The sequence below is a fragment of the Trichosurus vulpecula genome, chromosome 5, assembly GCF_011100635.1.
Source record: "Trichosurus vulpecula isolate mTriVul1 chromosome 5, mTriVul1.pri, whole genome shotgun sequence".
Taxonomy (NCBI): domain Eukaryota; kingdom Metazoa; phylum Chordata; class Mammalia; order Diprotodontia; family Phalangeridae; genus Trichosurus; species Trichosurus vulpecula.
In genome coordinates, this window is record NC_050577.1 from 268,274,652 (window position 1) to 268,293,928 (window position 19,277).

The following is a 19,277-nucleotide window of genomic DNA, read 5'->3' on the forward strand; positions in this document are numbered from 1 at the left end:
TGACTAGAGCCACAATTAGATGAAAGATGAAATATCCTCCCATCATTAGTGCTGCAAAGAAGATGACATAAAGACTACCTATGCCACAAAACTGTAGCCTTCAAGAAACTTATTCCTCTTTATATGAGCCCCATCTCTAGGAGTCTAGTGACCTCACGCTGCCCAATGTGGACCCTACTCTGTTTTTTTTCCCTCACTAGGTATTGAATGACCCACTTTCCAAGTTACCTTTCTTTCCTCCCTACCTTTGCTCTTTCTCTCTGAGCTCTGTTCCAGCTAGACATTTGCTAGAAATGATCTTTTAGCTTATTCATTCTTTTGTGTAATTAACAAACTACTTCATTTTTTAATCCTCTAAGGGATGCTTATTTATTCAGTGAGAAAGCTTGTTCATTCAAAGGAATTATCTCCAGTTGTGAAATTTTAGGAAATGTGAAGCATGTGAGTGGGGAGATAGCTTTTGGTGGGAGGTTTCTCATGCACCCCTCAAATTGCAAAGACCAGTATGTAATCCATGTAGAAGTTGGCCCTAAGAAAGTACTCTCCCCACCAAGTACATGTCAAAATTCACGTGATACAGAATAAAAGTAGCATCTCAGAAGCGACTTTATTTTCTGTCTGAAACATAGTAATTTATAGATTTTCTCTTTTTTTCTTTTTCTTTCTTTCTGTCTCTTTCCTTCCTTCTTCCTTTTATCATTTCTTTCTTTCTCTCTCTCTTTCCTTTCTTACTCCTTTCTTTTTCCTTCCTTACTCATTTCTTTTTTCTTTCTTTCTTTCTTTCTTTCTTTCTTTCTTTCTTTCTTTCTTTCTTTCTTTCTTTCTTTCTTTCACAGGTCTGATTTCTGTGTTCCTGTATAGGAAATAAGCCACACATATTCTATCCCCATACCTAAAAAAAAGGGAGGGGGAGGAAGTAGTGATGTGCCAGGCCAATACGTTACTTACTTTCCTGCTGATACTTCAGGTTCAGTGAACAGTTTTTACTGAAAAGTCCCTGGAATGCCACAAACTGAGCAGTGATAAATTAGTGGAAAATCATGTGATCTACTTCTGGCCACATTGTCTCACAGTCCCATGAGTATGGCCTGACAGGAAGGATGGAGTTCTCCTAGGTTCCCATCTTCTGGAATATACAAGTCATCTCTCTCATTACCAACTCTAAAATGATGCTGCATCAGAGATCCTGTCCTACTTTAAAAGCAGGAAATATTTTGAGGTGCTGTATGTTGCTGAAAGACAGAACCATTGGAAAGAGAAGGGCCTCTCAGGTCCTGGCTTTCTTTGGGTCCCTTGATTTGATCTGTCTGGGCAAGGAGAAAGGTTTCTCTCCAAACTGTACACTAATGGCAGAGGATATTAGTTGCATCTGTCCGGTGTTCCACAGGTGTATGGGGACCAATTGAATTCGCAAACAAAAGGACCCTTGGGGAAATCAAGTACAAAAATCACTAATGAATCTCTATTGTAATCAACTTAGGCAAAAGATATGAAACAGGTCACTGTGGGGCCAGTACCCATTGGGAATGGAAGAAGCAGCAATAGCATCAGGCACAGGCTTAGTACACAGCAGTGAGTCAGGTGATGGAGGAAGAGTGACATCTCATTGCTCCTTTCTACACTGTCTAAGATAGTGGCTTCTGAAATTATTTGATCCTCCACCTCTTTCAGTTTAAAAAAACCTGAGTATGCTCTCTCTCTCTCTCTCTCTCTCTCTCTCTCTCTCTCTCTAGTATATATGTATATGTATATATATATATATATATATACATATACAAACACATACATGCATATATACATATACACACATATATACATAAATATATACATATACAATTACATATATATATATATATATCGATTTATATAGTATGCAATGTACTAATTGATGAATGGTTTAGGAAGTTAATTAGTGAACTAGCATTTAATATATGTCAGAAATTAGGCTAAAGGCTGGCTTACAAAGGAGGACAACAATACTGTCTCTGTCCTAAAAGATATTTTAAAGGAAGAGAAAACATGTAAATAATTGTACATATGAGATATATGTGAAATAGATGGAAGATAATCTAAGAGGAAATACACTTGGCTAAGGAAGTTGAGATAGGAGCAGAAGAGGCTTCTTGCCGGAGGTGGTATCTGAGCAGCATTGAGGGAAGCTAAGGGATGGAAGTGAGGGGGGCACTGTGTTCCAGGTGTGGGGAAATCCTAATGCCAAGTTACAGAGTTGGGAGATGGAGTAGCATAGGTAAGGAATAGCACAGAGTTTGCCTTGAGAAGAAACACCACTTTCTGATGTTTGGATAAGAACCACACCTCCCTTTTGACCAGTATTTTGATGTCTCTGAGGTTGGAGTGGCTGCAGATGCCTACTGCAATCAGCATATTTCTTGACTGAGAGCAAAGCTGAAAAACACAAACTCTCTTGTTACAACTTTAGCTCAGAGAAGCACTTAAAGCAAAAATGCCAATATGAATCATGAGGTCATAGTTCACTACTTCAGTAGTGAATTGTGTTTATTCCATTGAGCATTCAATGAGCTGCTTCCAAGGAGCCATGATTGCTGGATCACTGATAAATAACTAGGTCCCTGTGAGATCAGAAACAGTCCTCTGATTGGACCCCAGATCTGCTGATCATAGCAAGAGGTGCCTGGACCAAGGTGATTGGCCACTGGGTCAGGAGGTGAGGCCCTTCTCAAGGACTTTAAAAGAATGGCCCCACCCCCTAGCTTTCTGTCCTCAGCTAGTGCTGGCTTCAGTTTGGGAAGATCCCCAACACCTACTACATTGTTTATTGGACAAGACTAAAGAAGATCAAAGCAACACTGGGCTGGCTTGCAAAAAAAAAATAAATAAAGAGAATTTTTTTTAGATTCTACAGATCTGAAAGGAAGGTGGATCTCAAATTCAACAGTCCTATAAAATGATTTATGTTTTTATGTTTTTAAGTCTCAGTCTCCCAGGCGTGTATACTAGTAGTTTATTAGTATACTAGGAGTCAGTTTCATGTTTAAGCTTTTTTATCACTGAGTGCTTGAGTCTTTTATAAAGAGGAAATAAATATGTATGTCTTATATATTTATATCCCATACTATACATATATACATATATATATGTCTTATACTTATATTCACAATACTATAGAGCATATAGTATATATAGTATACTATACTCATATAGTATACTGACTGCCTTTTTGGTTGCCCTTTCAGAGATTTGAAGTAAGAGCCAAACCTAAACTTTCAGTTATTTTCCCCAAGGATCTAGTATAGGGATGAAAAATATCAGAGAATGTGACGTCACATTTTGGGCACAGGTTGGCCCCATGTCTGCAATTGGCCATGTATCCCTGAGCTGAGAACTAAGATAGGCCACTCATTGAAGAAGTATAGGAGGTGTTCCCCACTCTTCACTCTCCCTCTGGAGGTCCAATAGTTATTTTTATTGTTATAATTCTCTTTTTCCTTGTCCTCTTCAGAAGTCGGACCAATGTGTACCATAGTAGCCCTGTGATCTAAAGGGATACACCAGGGGTTGGGAACCTGCAACCTTGATGCCATATGTATGCTTCTAGGTCCTTGGGTATGGCCTTTTACCTGAGTCCAAGTTTTACAGAACAAATCCTTTTATCAATGGGATTTGTTCTGTAAAGTTTGGATTCAGTCAAAGGACCTAGAGGGCCACATGTGGCTTTGAGGCTGTAGGTTCCCCAGCCCTGGGATAATCTGTACAGGAATAGTTTCTCATCCCACAACCTGGAAAGGACTGTCTGGAGGCAGAGGCATATAAACACTGAACTGTATTTGTAGGCAGCCTGAGAATAAATAAGTCCAGACCAAGAGGTGACAACAATCAGGGCACTGAGAGGTTTCCTGTGGAAGGACATGGAAGAACAGACTAACATTACTCTCTTGATCCAAAACGGTAATTCATGGTGATAGAGAATGGGATTTCCTGATGCATGCGAGGATTACTCACCCATTTCCTGAGAAATGTCTTCCTTGACTAGCAAATCCAATGAGTTAACAGATGAGGCAGGTCTGCTAGAAAAGAGAATGTTTATGCAGCCATCCCAAAGTGTGTTTGCCTTATGGGAGGAATCCAGAATTACAGGGTTACACAATGAGTGTGGGTGGGATTGTGTAAGGACCCTGTGGAAAGGCTAGGGATCCACCAAAATATTAAGTTCAGTTCCCTTCTCAGAGGAGCTAACAGACTATTTGTCTTATCATTTAGAAAAAGAAAAAAAAAAGAAAAAGAAAAAAATAAGAGAGTACAAAATGAAATATTTTCCCTCTTCTAGGAAAGACTTTTCCTGTTGCATGGCTTAAAATTTTAAAGACTGCTAGAAGGGCAGCTAGTCAGTGCAGTGGATAGAGTGCTGGGCCTGGCATCAGGAAGACTCATCTCCCTGAGTTCAAAAGCAGCCTCAGGCACTTGCTTGCTGTGTGACCCTGGGCAAGTCATTTAACCCTGTTTGCCTCAGTTTCCTCATTTGTAAAATTAACTGGAGAAGGAAATGGCAAACCACCCATATCTTTGCCAAGAAAGGGCCAAATGATGCCACGAAGAGTCAGATATGCCTGAAATGACTGAATAATTAAAAAATCGTAAAAGAGCTAAGGAAATCCAAAGAACACCATGAATTCAAATCAACCTGTGTACTGAAAAAACATGGCAAAACTCAACTTTCCCTTAAAGGAGATGATAACCCAGCATCTAAGTAATCTAGGTGAAACCAGAAAATGGAATCAGAGAGAAGCCCTATAACCACATGTACAATGGAGCACTGCCCAGTGGTGATCACAAATTCCATGGAGAATCATACGGAATTGCTTCTACATTTGGTGAAGGAGGGTTTGTCATAATCAGTGAAACCAGTGCAGACAATGCATTAATTCAGCAGAGATAATATATATGGTAGAGACAACATGTCTGGGAATGCCTATTTCAAAGGTAGTATGGAATCAGGATTCTAGCCCTGACTATTTTATTTCTAGAGGGCTTGACATTACGTCCCACATGCCTCCATTCTCCAAAAGAAAACCCAATGGTTAAGGGAAACATCCTTTCCATGGAAAATTTTATTTTTTCAGGGCAGAATAATGGAAAAGCACCTTTTGATCTGCTATAACCAATTAGGTTAATATTATATCTTTCTCAGAATATTCCAGAAGTCCCGCTTGGTTACTGAGGATGACTAACTCTCATCATTGTTTGCCCTCATAAATTTCCTCCCTTTATACCTCTCTCTCAGTTTCACCCTGAGCCTCTCATTCTTTTTGTGTTTTGATAGAGTAATTAAAACTACTCCCTTGCCCAACCTGGGAGAAAAACACTGTAATGATACTAAGATTTTGTATCTGTTTGAGTCTCTCTTACATTTTAATTGTAAATAACCAAATGCAATGTCTTAGATAAGCCAGAAAAATGAAGAGTGCTGTACCAATTCAACACTGATGAACCTAGCAGAGACAGAGTAGTGAGAACAGTAGAGTAACATCATTAAGTAAGGACAGTTGTCCTGCAGCATTAGAGGCCCTAGTCACCTATCTATCCATGCATATTCAATGGGCATATATGCTTCCTTCCTATATGTTCTTTTAGGTATATATCTACTTTTTCAATGGCTAATGTATCTATTTGTGTCTCAGTTTTATGTGAGGAATATTTTATTATTACTTTTATTAACATGCCTTCTTATCAAATAATTTTGATTTGAACTAATTGTCTTCTCTGTTGGAGTAACAAAACTAAATATTTTGGTAGAAGGCAGGGAATTATGGTTTTGAGTGGTTCCAAACCTAGAGTGTACCTTAATCCTCATGTAGCCAAGTCTTGAGCCCTAGTTTGTGAGTAAGAGAGGTACCTCCAAGTGCTACACAGTAGGTGTACCTTCACTCAGAAGCATAGATCATAATAACTTATGAGCCCCCACCTATGATTTTGTCTTTATTAGTCAGGTGAAAGATATAATCAATTCACAACAAAGGCATTTAATGAGATGGAATAGAAAGAAAAGTAAAAATAAAACATAAAATATTTCCCCCCTTTTAAATGGGATAACCAAAGTAGCAGGCCCACTTTGTAGGCTAGCGTAATGCCTTCAAATATTATGTATATATAGTGCCAGGAATCTATCCAGTCTTCCCCTCAAGTAATTATCTTAAAGTGAAGAAAAAACAATGTTGTATTTAAAGGCTTGGAAGTATTTGGTAATATATACAAAAGACTCCCTAGAGGAAACAATACATGTGAATAAAGGTCATTAATAACATTTTTCTTTATTACTGAAGTCAAGGAATGAGTAAATTGTAATAGGAAAAAATGCATTCCCACCCCCTTTATATGCTGCCAGATTAAAAAGGAAAAGGCTTTTTTTGGGAAAGTTACTAACAAAGTTCTCCTATGGCCCATAATCAGCTTTACTTTTTGGGCACATGACCAATAATTTGTCTTACAGGTCTATAAAATACGATGCTAGTTGGTCTGTTATGCAAGGAGAAGGAGATATTTTTAATGAAGGGAGAATAATCCATAAGTAGCTGCTGAGAGAAAAACAAATATGCTAGTACATGGTGGAAGGGAATGGTTTCTGATTTCTTATTTCAGGGCACCCTCCATAATTTCAGTCTTGAAAATGCGTTTTATTTCATAGTTTTGGCTTCACCTTCTAAGGTTTTAAGCCAAAAGCCCCATATGATAATTTACACAGCCTAATTTCAGTGTTCAGGCAGGAGATCTCAGTATTTGGGCTTTCACCAGGCCAAATTGACTACTCACTTTAGTACACTACTTTGAGTATTCTTTGACTGACATCTCACCATTCCCTCATGCAACATATTTTTCCTCTTCCTCCCACTTTTCAGCTTTCTTTTGTGTGTCATCTTCTCAATTAAGTTAAACTTCTTATGGGGCAGAGATTGTCTTACTTTTTTTTTAATATCTGTATCATTGTGCTTAGCACAGTACCTCTATTCTAAATTCTAAATACCTCTATAGGTATTTAAAAAATATATATTGGCTATTAAGTAGGGGACCAGAAACTTCTTTGATTACAAGTGTCTTAGAAAGAGTTGGTCCTAAAAATTCCATCGATTTTATAAAAATGAAGTGATGAGTGAGGGGCTTGAAAGCAAATGAAAACCTTTTAAGTATGGAGAGGGGAGGGGAAAACCTCGATCAGTGACTATTTCCAGAGAAGAAAGAAAAGGAACATTCAGATTTTGGTCTGTGGGTAAGAGGGCATTAGTAAGTGAATAAAATTTGGTCATGGGACCCAGAACAAAGAATTCAAAACTATTAAGGTTGTCTTTTACTAATTGCGTCTGAGTTTCATTACCTCTTTTGCTTCGAAATCAATATAATCCTTAGGAATGTGTCTCTAAAAGCTTGTATCACTTGTTTATTTCTCAGGGTGTATATAAAAGGGCTCAATACTGGTGCCACAGAGGTCGCAAGTATGGACACCACCTTATTCAAAGCCACCCCTTCTTTTTCAGAAGTTTTGATATAGATGAAGATGCAGGTTCCATAAGTCATGGAGACAACAATCATGTGGAAGGAATAAGTGGAAAAGGCTTTTTTCCTTTGCTGGGCAGAAGGCAATCTCAGAATAGTCCTGACTATATAGGCACAAGATAGAACCACTAACACTAAGGTGATGATGAGAGTCAACACAGCAGAGACTAAAATCATTCTTTCTAGTACCTGTGTATCACAGCATGTGAAGTCCAGAAACGGTGCTGCATTACAGAGAAAATGATCAATAATATTGGAGTCACAGAATTCTAGCTCAAGACCCATACCAAGTGGTAGAAGGATGATCATTAACCCACACAGCCAACAAGACAGGAGGAGCTGGTTACAGACTCTGTTGTTTATGATGGTGGTATAGTGCAGAGGTTTGCAGATGGCTACATAATGGTCATAAGACATGGCAGCCAAGAGTAAAAATTCTGAGGCCCCAAGGAGGACAACAAAAAATAATTGAGTGAAACATGCATTATAGGTCACAGCATAGTCCCCAGATGACATGTTGTACAGAAATCTGGAAATAAAGACAGGTGTGAATGACAATTCTAAGAAGGAATAGTTCCTAAGGAAAAAATACATGTGGGTTTTAAGATGGGGATCCATCAAAGTGACGGTGATGATGGTCAAATTCCCAGTTACACTCAGCATGTAGGTCAGAGACAGAAAGATAAAAATCAGAACCTTCGGTTTATCCCTGTAGGGTTTCTCATTTGTGACCTCTGTCTTCCAATGGTTCTGTAAAAGAGAGAGAGAGGGAAGGAGGGAGGGGGAGAGAGAGAGAGAGAGAGAGAGAGAGAGAGAGAGAGAGAGAGAGAGAGAGAGAGAGAGAGAAGGATTGGAGATGAGAAGAGCCACCTTAAAATAAGGGCTCAGAAGTCATTTTTGGGCCCTTTTTTATTTCACTGACTAAAAGAATCATGCCAACATTATGTTATTCTCAATGGCTTTGAGCTGTTTATCAGCTATTGAGCATAGCATTTCATAAAGACTTTTGTCCCGAATCAATTTTTCTTTTTCCCCCCACTTTCTTGCCTTCATACCATTCCTTCCAAATCAACTTTACTTTGTATTGTTGTATTGGCAACCAAAAATGGGCTCCTTAGCACTTAGTCAACAAGTGCCCTTGACTAGTTTGGCTTTTTCCCCTGAACTGAATGCTGTTTGTATGTTGGACTGGAGTAAGCTTGTCGGCCCCTTCACCTTGCTTCCCTTGCTTAAGCTGATGGAAAGAACCTGTGCTTTCCCGGTCAACCCCTTCACCTTGCTTAAGCAGATTGAAAGAACCTGTGCTTTCCCCGGCGTACCTTACACCCCCGCAGAAGCTGGATGGTTAAAAGCAGCTCCCGTTGGAGCCAGAGGCTGCTACAGCTACAGCCACAGCTACAGCTACAGCTACAGCCACAGCCACAGCCACAGCCACAGCCACAGCTGAAGCAGGAGCTGCCAGTAGCAGAGCTGACCTACGGGAGGAAGCTGAACAAAGACTTCAGGCCAGTGGGTAATCTTTTTACCATAGAGGGGGAAGCATGATTTTGCTTTACGCAATCATGCTTCTCTGTAGCCTCCTGGTTACTCTTTCAAGGCGTACTTATTGGGCCTGGAAGCTTTTGATCAATATATCAAAATGGGGTTACTGGTTCATGGGTTGGTTACTGTGGAGCCTAATATATGTTTTGATTCTTCTGCCTTCTACTTTGAGAGTTTCTTATATCCGGCGGTTCCGAACATTTCAGACATGTTTATGATCCGCTTTGAGATTATAAACTCTGCCCTCCTAATACATTTGGCGACGAGGATGGGATCGTTAGGTATAAGATCTCTATTTAGAAGCAGAACAATTTCAGAGGAAGAGATGAATATCCCAGGATGGGAGGATCCATTTTATTCCTCCCTAGCAAAAGAATTGGCTAAAAAAGCTGGACCCTGTGAAAACTGGGAACCAAGGCTACGGAGAGGAGATCCTAGGGATTTGGAAAAGTGTTTACAAGAAGTTGGGATTCAGTCAGGGGCATCACTATCTAGGCAAAGCTGGACAGTGTTATCAGCCTACCGGCTAGTATACGAAAGATTGAGATTAAGTGAAAGACATGGGGGCACTCCTACCCCACAGCAAGAAGGGGAATCTCAGATAGCAGGAGACCAAACTGACTCAAATGAGAACTTTTCTATTAATGTGGCTAAGAGCAACAGGAGACCAAAAAAGCCCAGAGTGCATTTCAACCCAGCCCAGAAAGAGCCTGACTGCCTGCTTCGTCCTAGCCATGGTGGCAGAGGAAGTGAGTGGAGGGAAAATGAGACAACATTAGGGGCTGAGGCACAAAACACTACTGGGGTTCAGGATGTCCCTCACACAGAGAACAGGAGATGGTTAAATGATCAGACAAGGGCTCGACCCATACAAAGGAGGAAGACAGAAACCCGAGGTGAAGATTCAGTTACAAGGGAAATTCAGGAAGATTTCTCACCGCAAGAGGTCACAGATATTTTGAGTAGGTTCAGCCAAAGAATAGGAGAACCATTAATATCTTGGATGGTAAGACTCAGTGATCAAGGGGCCAGTGGAATATCAGTAGATAGGACAGACTGTATGAGATTCATAGGTATCAGCCATGATCCTCTAGTTCAACAAGCTTTTAGGGAACATCATCAGCAAGGAGATGGTGATAGCAGGACTACTCTGTTGGCGTTAGCCACTGTGGGATGCAATAAGAGATATGCTACTGATTCTATGTGGCCCACTGAGCACAGACCCTGGTATTCACTTAGAGATTGTATCATGAGACTAAAGGAGGAGGTGATGAAGACTGCCATTATGATAGGAACCGCAGACAAATATTACAATGATCCAATGGGACTGCCTCATAGGAATTTAATAATTAGGACAGCTCCCCCTGCTTATAAACAACTAATTTTGAATTTATTACTTGGAGAAGTAGGGAGCCGTCTTACAACAGTGATAAATAAGATTTTACAGTTACATGACTTAGGTGACTGGGGAAGGGATAGATCTCCTCGAGAGAGAAGGGTGAATAACCAGCAAACTTGGCGCCAAAGGAGAGTAACAAGGACAGAAATGTTTACTGCTCTATTGAGAGCAGGGGTAGGTTTTGAAATGATAGATGGCATTCCAACCAATGAATTATACAGAATGTATAGAGATAAAGGACTTGATAACAGGAGAAATAGGGAAATAAGAACTGCTCCTGCAAGCCCACAAGCCACTCAGAGTGAAGGTGACCTTGTGTGATTAACAGATGAAAACTTGTACATCTGGGGAAAGGCTGGGAGGACAATCCTAGTCTCTACCTAGGATGGGATCCTCTTAGTTTAGTTTTCCCATTGTGTTTCCTTGTACATCTGGGGAAAGGCTGAGAGGACAATCTTAGTCTCTATCTAGGGTGGGATCCTCTTGGCTTCCTCATTATGTTCCTTTTGAAAAGAAACATTTCCCACCTGAGTTTGGCTCTGATGTTGGATCTTTGCATAACTGAAATCTCAACCAAACTTGAGATGATTTTATTTGAAGAATAATAGTCCATACTTGTCTACTCTTTTTGTCCTTTGTTTTGGCTAACGTTGTTGCTAGTTCTGTTTCCTTTAGGCTTAAGCACCCTGCACTTTCTGGTGACTGCCTAAGCACATAGCATTCTTGGAATTCCTGCCAGCTCGCTGAAAGAACTGACCTCTGGAATGGGACTTTTTGGGGCAGGGCCATCTCTACATCCAATTTCAGCATGAAGAAGCTATGGAAAATGAGACCTTCACCCCTTACCCCAAGATTTTGAGCCCCAATCATTCAAGGGGGGGTGGGAATGATGATAGTGTTCTATGTTTACTTATTCTGTGTTATCTTTGCTATGTTGTTTTATTATTATGATATTATTGATCCTATGTAATGGATACAAGGATTTAGGGGTGGACATTTGAATTATTAATAATTATTTTGGGGATGATTGATTGAAGAGATTATCTTGCTGGGACCTAGGGGTGGATCACATTTGAATCCTAAACCAATATTTAGGAATGTCACCAAATGATATGTTTTGCTTTATAATGAATGATATGTTTTAGTTTCCTTTGTAATTGGATCACAATGTATGTTCTAGGATACATGGCTGATTAGATTATGTATCCTATAACAAGGGGTGGAGTGTATTGGCAACCAAAAATGGGCTCCTTAGCACTTAGTCAACAAGTGCCCTTGACTAGTTTGGCTTTTTCCCCTGAACTGAATGCTGTTTGTATGTTGGACTGGAGTAAGCTTGTCGGCCCCTTCACCTTGCTTCCCTTGCTTAAGCTGATGGAAAGAACCTGTGCTTTCCCGGTCAACCCCTTCACCTTGCTTAAGCAGATTGAAAGAACCTGTGCTTTCCCGGTCAACCCCTTCACCTTGCTTAAGCAGACTGAAAGAACCTGTGCTTTCCCCGGCGTACCTTACACCCCCGCAGAAGCTGGATGGTTAAAAGCAGCTCCCGTTGGAGCCAGAGGCTGCTACAGCTACAGCCACAGCTACAGCTACAGCTACAGCCACAGCCACAGCCACAGCCACAGCCACAGCTGAAGCAGGAGCTGCCAGTAGCAGAGCTGACCTACGGGAGGAAGCTGAACAAAGACTTCAGGCCAGTGGGTAATCTTTTTACCATAGAGGGGGAAGCACGATTTTGCTTTACGCAATCATGCTTCTCTGTAGCCTCCTGGTTACTCTTTCAAGGCGTACTTGTTGGGCCTGGAAGCTTTTGATCAATATATCAAAATGGGGTTGCTGGTTCATGGGTTGGTTACTGTGGAGCCTAAATATATGTTTTGATTCTTCTGCCTTCTACTTTGAGAGTTTCTTATATCCGGCGGTTCCGAACGTTTCAGACATGTTTATGATCCTCTTTGAGATTATGAACTCTGCCCTCCTAATACAATTGTCTAAAAGGGTTGTGTTGATTCCTTTTGTTTTCCCACAATACTTATTTCCGGATATATTTCCTTCGCTGAATGCCTTGGTGACCTAGAAAAAAAAGTTAAGCAAGACCAATACAGTGACCATCCATGACAGTGTATGCCAAATACACTTCTGTTCACATCCCACAAAGTTTTCAGCCATTCCCTAACAATCAGATGCTCACCTAATGTCCACTTTGTTACAACCACAGAAAGTACCACAATACCTTGGAATATATGTGATGACTCTTCCTGTCTTTGATCTCCTTTGGATATGTGCAAATGGTGAGATTGCTGGCTCACAGACTATGAGCATTTTCTTCCCTTTTGTCAGAAAATTTCAAATATTTTATGGATCCATTTGACCAGTCTTTACTTCTATCAATCAAACATTAGTGTGCTTAGTTTTCCAGATCCTTTCCAAATTGTGTGGCTTCATTTTTTGACCTTTGTCACTAAATACGGTCTGTAAGTTCAAACCTCAGAGCCTTAATGGGTTCTTTTAATTTGAATTTCTTTTATATAGAATTCTATACTATTTTAATGGTTATTGTTAATTTTCAATTTTTATCCTGTGAACTGATGGTTAAACAGGAGAAAAGATTCTTGGCGTTACATTTGCACTATGTATAGTCTTTGGACTTAACTAACTGGTTCCGTGGGAAATTTCATACATTCATACACCTTGTCTAAAAACCCAATTTCTTCTCTTCACTTTCATACCCCATGTGGTCTCTTTTCTCTGTCATAAAACCAGAATTTGATGCAGCCAACCACAGAACGCTTACATTGCTCTAGGTGTCTTCTCCTTGAGGAGGTTCTATCTTCTCTTAATGTGACAGAGGTCAGAACAGAGCATCCCAGACATACTATCTGTCCAGGGTTTATCAGTTATAACCAAGGCAATGCTTCATTTGGGTGGGATGTTGAAGGACGAAGAAATTGAGTCTGGGATTTAGAGAAACAATAAATGCTGAGTTTGAAGTCTCAATGGAAAGCATCAGAACCCAACAGCCACTCTCTCCACATCCCAATATCCTTTAGGGACATGTAGATAAAGAAGCTGAAGTCCATTAGGAATCTCTTTCTTAAGCCACCATCACCTGACTGAGTCTGCTATGTACTATCCTACATCCATGCTCATTGGTGCCATATTTAATACCTAGGAGACCTGATCTCTTAGTTCCATTCTACTCTTTCTGACTACATGTTCTCTCAAAAAATACTTCACCAAGACGTGGCCTGACAGTCCCAGACTAACAAGGACAGTTAGAGGAAATCAATCCTCTAGCTCCACGTGGGAAGCAGAACCATTATGGTATCTGACACAAATTTCTTATTGGAAAGGGTGGTGGTGGAGCAGAGGACAGTATTTCCACAGATGCTATTGTCAAAGGAGTTGAGTGTCTTCCTATAGAAAGTTAAATCATCAACTGCTTTGCTCATTGTACAGTGGTGGAGGGAAGAACACTTAGGAGAGGTGGACAATGTCAATAGGACCCAGAAAGGGGAGGGGGGCAAAGTTGTGCAACATGTTTCTAGAAGAGGCCTAGGTGATGTGGGGAAATAGTAATTGTGTAAGGAGAAAGCAAAATCTCCTAGAGAGGAGGCACCCCAGTTAGGGAGGAACACACCTGTTTCCCCCACACCCATTCCAGATGAAGACATCCAAGGACACAAGCCCATTTGCCTTAATGTCATTCGTTTTAAGAAAGTATCTCTTAGAAGCCATCTTTCCACACCCAGTTAGATTCTCCAACTATTCAAGTCATTTCCTTGACACCTTGGTTCCAACTTATGTTGAGAGCAAAGAAAATTACCCTCCCCGGACAAGTGTAAGGCTATTTCAACTCCATTGCCAGCTCCAGACTCTCAACTCTAACACTCCTTTTTTACCTCCTATCTAGTTGAGATGTTATTTTGATTGTGAACCAACTTTTCTGCATGATTCTCTCTCACCTTAGTGATAGTTCAGTAGATAGAGGGCTAAGCCTGGAATCAAGAAGAATTGAGTTCAAATCCAACCTCAGAATCTTCTTGTGTGACCTTGGACAAGTCACTTAACCTCTGTTTGTTTGACAAAAGGATCCATTCCGGAAGGAAATGGCAAATCATTCCACTTTCTTCTACAAGAAAATTCCACTGACAGTGTGGCGCGTTGGGTCCTGAAGAGCTGGATATGACTGAAAAGTAACTCTATTACCTTAACACATTGGCTCTTCTCTTCTGTACTTCCTGAATGTGCTCTGCTCTTTTTTATCTTTGAAACCTTTCAAAGAACAGAAGGAAAGATTTAGTTTAATAAAAGTCTCAATTATAAAAATGTTGCCTAACTGTCTCCTAATGCTTCCCCCTGGCATCTAATTGTTTTTCCCCTTTCCCCTTACCTAGCACCTCCACTACTTCCTGGAACTGGACTCCCTACTTAATTACTTTTTTTGTTTTTTTAGAAATTTGCAAATGTTTAATTTCAGAACTGAGTTCACCATTTTAAATACACGAAAACATAGTAAATGCAAACATTAGATCAGGCAAAGGTACAGTATTTTCACAAAACTATAACTTTTCTAAAAGATCATAGGGAAATTAGTGACTTTTTACTCCCTAAATATTTCATCTAAAAACTGAAATGAGAAATTGACCCCTTTGGTATATGTGTTAAAACAAAAATAATATTGAGAATATACTGTCCAAAGAAAACCTGACTACTTTTACTTTATTCTGATGTCTTAGGATTCTAAAATTTCCCAAGTGCCTGCTGAATCATCGCTAGGTATATTTAAAAAGACTAAGCAGTGCTCCATGTCTATAAGGCTATTCTTTTGAAGGGTATACAGTAAACAGTTTTCTACAATATATTCTTATGTGTTTGATCCACTTTGGAACCAATGCTTGATGTGACACCAAAAACCTCATAGCTTGGATACATAAAACGGATTTTAAAGGTTTCACAATCAATTAATTGAACTTCTGCTCTATATTTCTTACTATCTTATGCACTGTGTTAAAGAACATAAGCATGAATTCACAAACCTTGGCCAAAATACCAAGCGGCTTATATAAATACTCAGAATATTTCTGAAGTTCAAGGATGATGTGAAACCTGAATGAAAAACAAACACAAAAAACAATTGGAAGTTTCTTAAGAGATCCTTGTATAACAGATATTCCTAATACCTCTAACTTTAGTTGTGTGTTCGAATACTAAAAATCACCTGTACTGAGGTGGAGCCAAGATGGTAGCTGAAAAACAGGGACTCACTTAAGCTCTCCCTTAAATCCCTCCAAACACCTGTAAAAAAGGGCTCTGAACAAATTCTAGAGCTACAAAAACCACAAAGTAACAGAGGGAAGCAGGTCTCCAGCCCAGGACAACCTGGAGGATGTTTGATTAAGCTGGGTTAGGTTCGGATTCAGATTCATGCTGGCAGTAAGACACACTCCCAACAGAATAAAGTTTTTTATTGAAAGACAGGGAAATGCTAAATTGAACCCACAACTACATCAATCAACAATTCCTAACAAACACAGCAACAAAGACAAAGACGCAGACAACACAGATGCATCACCGTTCAGAGGAACGCCTGCACTCAAGGTTCCTTTAGGCTGGGTAATACCTCAGCATTTCCCTGAGGCCCTGAACAGGAAAAGGCCCAAGTGAAGCATCCTCCCCATGGGTGAGATTCCAATGTGGTTGTCCCATGTGGTGACTTTTGTAGTGTCCTGAACAAAGAAAACTTACTGCTAACTGTCCTGGATGTTCCCTGCCAGAGAGGGTAGTCACTCTCTTGGTTCCTAAGAACTGGCTAGGTTCTTAGAAGGCAATGTCTTCAGGAATGTTTCCTGTTCTTTGTCTCAAGGAGAGTCCAAAGGTTTGTTAAAGGGGGCAGGGAGCTCATGCAGAGGACACCCTGACTCATACGTGCTGGGCTTACACTGTAATATGGAAAATCTTCTCTAATGATTTATCCTTCATTCAGCCTTAAGATATGACATATTTATGCATAGGCCATGCAAACTTTCGGGGTCATTTTGCTATACATTTGTTTCATTCAAAAGGTAACAATGACAGAGAAAAAATTGCAAGTACTACAATGAAGACTTGACTAAATGCAAGGCCTCTAGTAATTTGCCAGCAACTATATAAGTTGGAATTCTACGTTCATTGAGTGCTCTTTGATTATTTTTTAATAGTTGCTTAAGCTCCAAAGAGTAATTCAATATGGAAGTTAGAGGATTCAGTGATAAGTAAGTAGAGGGTAAAGTCAAAGGTTAGGGTACCCAAGAAAGAGTTACATTATCTGCTTGGTCTGGAGAAAAGCAAAAACATCATCATCCTGCCAGTGGAGACAAAACACACCTGTTAAACATCCAGCAAAAGGGGCTGTTAAAGACAATGCAGACACACTGGGATACAAAGTAAGGTCACATAGATTGGAGGAATGGTTTAGCGGACAGGATTCCATCCATCAAATGGCCATCCCACATACAGGCCCATGATTACAACTAGTACAGTCACTTAGAAAGAAAAGTAATTACGTAGTACAAAAGGGATAACATGGAAGTTACACATTATAACAAGAGAGGATACCTTGAAGTTCGTAATAGTGCCAATATGTGAATTGCTAGTACATTTAGAGCATACTATGGTTTTTATTATCCAATGATCTGGAGGTATACATAGTCTTTGAATACAACATTCCATAGTCTCCTGTCTGTAACAATCTTTGGGCATTTTCTTTTTGTAATAACATATACTTATTTTCCATAGACCATTGGGTAGAATTAAATGGCAAGGAAACATTAGTACAGCCATGTAAGGTAGCAAGGGTTGAGGCATTAAAAACAGTCAAATATTGTTTCTGATAATTTAGAGTAAGTTGATGGGTTAGGATCATTGTGGGCAGCCACTGAGCATTAATAATTAAAGCTTGGGACACATCCTGTCCATCACTGAGCAGTCTGCTGGAAAGGGTCTCAAGATCTATAGAATTTACTATGCCCAAACATGTCCCTGCTCCACCAAGCTTTTTGCAATGAGCACATGGTTTCAATGGAGGAAAAGCAATATTATAATGTAGCGTTTAATTTTTGCATATTCTGGGTTACATTAACACAACTATTAGGGACTCTGACTATTGAAGAGGGGTGTCTTAGTGGTTGGGCAGGTGTTATAAATGGAGATAATCTGCCCACCAGACATGGCTAATGATATCAGTGGTGCCAAAACACAATAAGGATAGCAAACTAGTACAGTATTATTTTTTTTCCTTTCAGAAATAATTTTGGCAGGCTTTGGTCTATCTGTGGGCTTAGTTTTTGTTAGGAGCCCATTCACTCTTTCTATGAGACCTACTACTTTGGATAATACGGGATATGACATATCCATTCAATATTGCACTGCTGGCAATATAAGTCTGTTTCTTTTCCTTTGAAATGTGAACCATTGTCACTTTGCATTTGCATAGGGGGTCCAAGCACAAGCACCCCAACACCCCATTATTAATCCTTAAAAAGATGGGACCCAAGATCATTTGGGGTAAGGGATGAAGGTCTCAGCTCCTGGAACTGCTTCATGCTGAGAGAAGATGCAGAGTTGTCCCTGCCTCCCAGGGTCCCTCATTCAAAGAGCTGGGTCTGTACCCAGTGTCTGGAACTTTGTTGGCACCAGGTTCCAGGGGTGGTGGGTCACAGCCTTGGACAGAGGTTGGTATCCAGTTTGAGGTGCCATCTGCAGGTGGAGTGCACTGAGCCCTGACACAACTGTCTGTAGAGGAATACCATTCCAACCTAAACAAAGCAAAACAGTTAATGACCAGCCCCACTGGTTGATGGATTTATGTTCTTGTCCACAAGTTTGTTTACTATTCCCCAATTATACTCATTCTGGGGGAAAGGGACACTTGAGGAATTAGCTCAAACACCAATTTCAACTCTTGCTTAGGCCATGGAGTGACTGCAAATGCAGATTAAAACAGCAAGATCTGTAAACTCACTACATTAATTTAGAATAGGCCTTTTAAAAATCATAAAAGACTTTTTTAAACATATGTTCTAAAAGTATTTCCGCTTTTAAAACAGTTTTAAAATTTATCCTGATGTTAAGAAATAAACATTAAACTTTTGTGAAGAAAATAAGTTAAAAACTTTTAAAATGATAGCTTTCATTTTCCCCTTAAAGTAAAAAATAAACCTTTAAAATTGAGATTCATTAAAGCTAAGTTGGCGTAAACTGTCCTTAAGTAAGATATCAAACAACATTTCTAGTTATTGCAAAATTCCTAGATATCACTAAGTTTCTTAGTCAAAAAGGTGTCTCGCATTGGTAACAGTAAAACACCGATCACAAGAAAAATACTGCTGCTTTTAGAATCTTTTTAAATAAATGGAACATCTTGAGGTGAGTCTTAAGCAGTTTGCATAAATTTCTGCACATGCTCTAGTTATAGATAAAAGCACAGTAAAATAACACAGAAGAGTTCATATCTTTTACTAACTACTTGCTCTGATCACAGAAATTTGCTATAGAAGGAAAAAAACAGGGACATGTGACATACCAAGTATGACAGGATGAAAACATCCTTGGCTTTGTTTAAACTTGGATATAGTTATGGTTCTCCAATTGTGCAGTATTTGTTTCCATAGCTAAATTCAGAAATAGTCAGATTGGAAATATTACTTTTCACAAGAACACAAGAGGGAAACTGAGTCAGGAGGAGCCCATCCTAAATTGAGGCTAAGATTGTCCCCTCAGCTTTTTCCCCAAATGCAGACCGACCTCCACCTGTTAACAATACAGGATCACA

General features: G+C 39.7%; 1 protein-coding gene across 1 annotated transcript; it reads right to left on the bottom strand.

The window, feature by feature from the left end:
- Positions 1-7,341: 7,341 nt before the first annotated feature.
- LOC118851304 (olfactory receptor 6C2-like) lies at positions 7,342-19,051 on the bottom strand. Its single transcript, XM_036760765.1, has 5 exons — positions 19,029-19,051; positions 18,115-18,261; positions 15,505-15,574; positions 14,675-14,740; positions 7,342-8,274 (listed from the first exon to the last, which is right to left on the bottom strand). Exons 1-5 carry the CDS (start codon positions 19,049-19,051, stop codon positions 7,342-7,344), a joined length of 1,239 nt encoding a protein of 412 aa, XP_036616660.1.
- Positions 19,052-19,277: the final 226 nt, after the last annotated feature.

Coding starts and splice junctions, on each gene's coding strand:
- LOC118851304 (XM_036760765.1), bottom strand. CDS start 19,051: ATGTTTTCATCCTGTCATACTTG. Junction 15,575..18,114: donor AACAAAGTTCCAGACACTGG/GTACAGACCCAG, acceptor TTTTTCATTCAG/GTTTCACATCATCCTTGAAC. Junction 14,741..15,504: donor CGCTTGGTATTTTGGCCAAG/GTTTGTGAATTC, acceptor GTTCTTTGAAAG/GTTTCAAAGATAAAAAAGAG.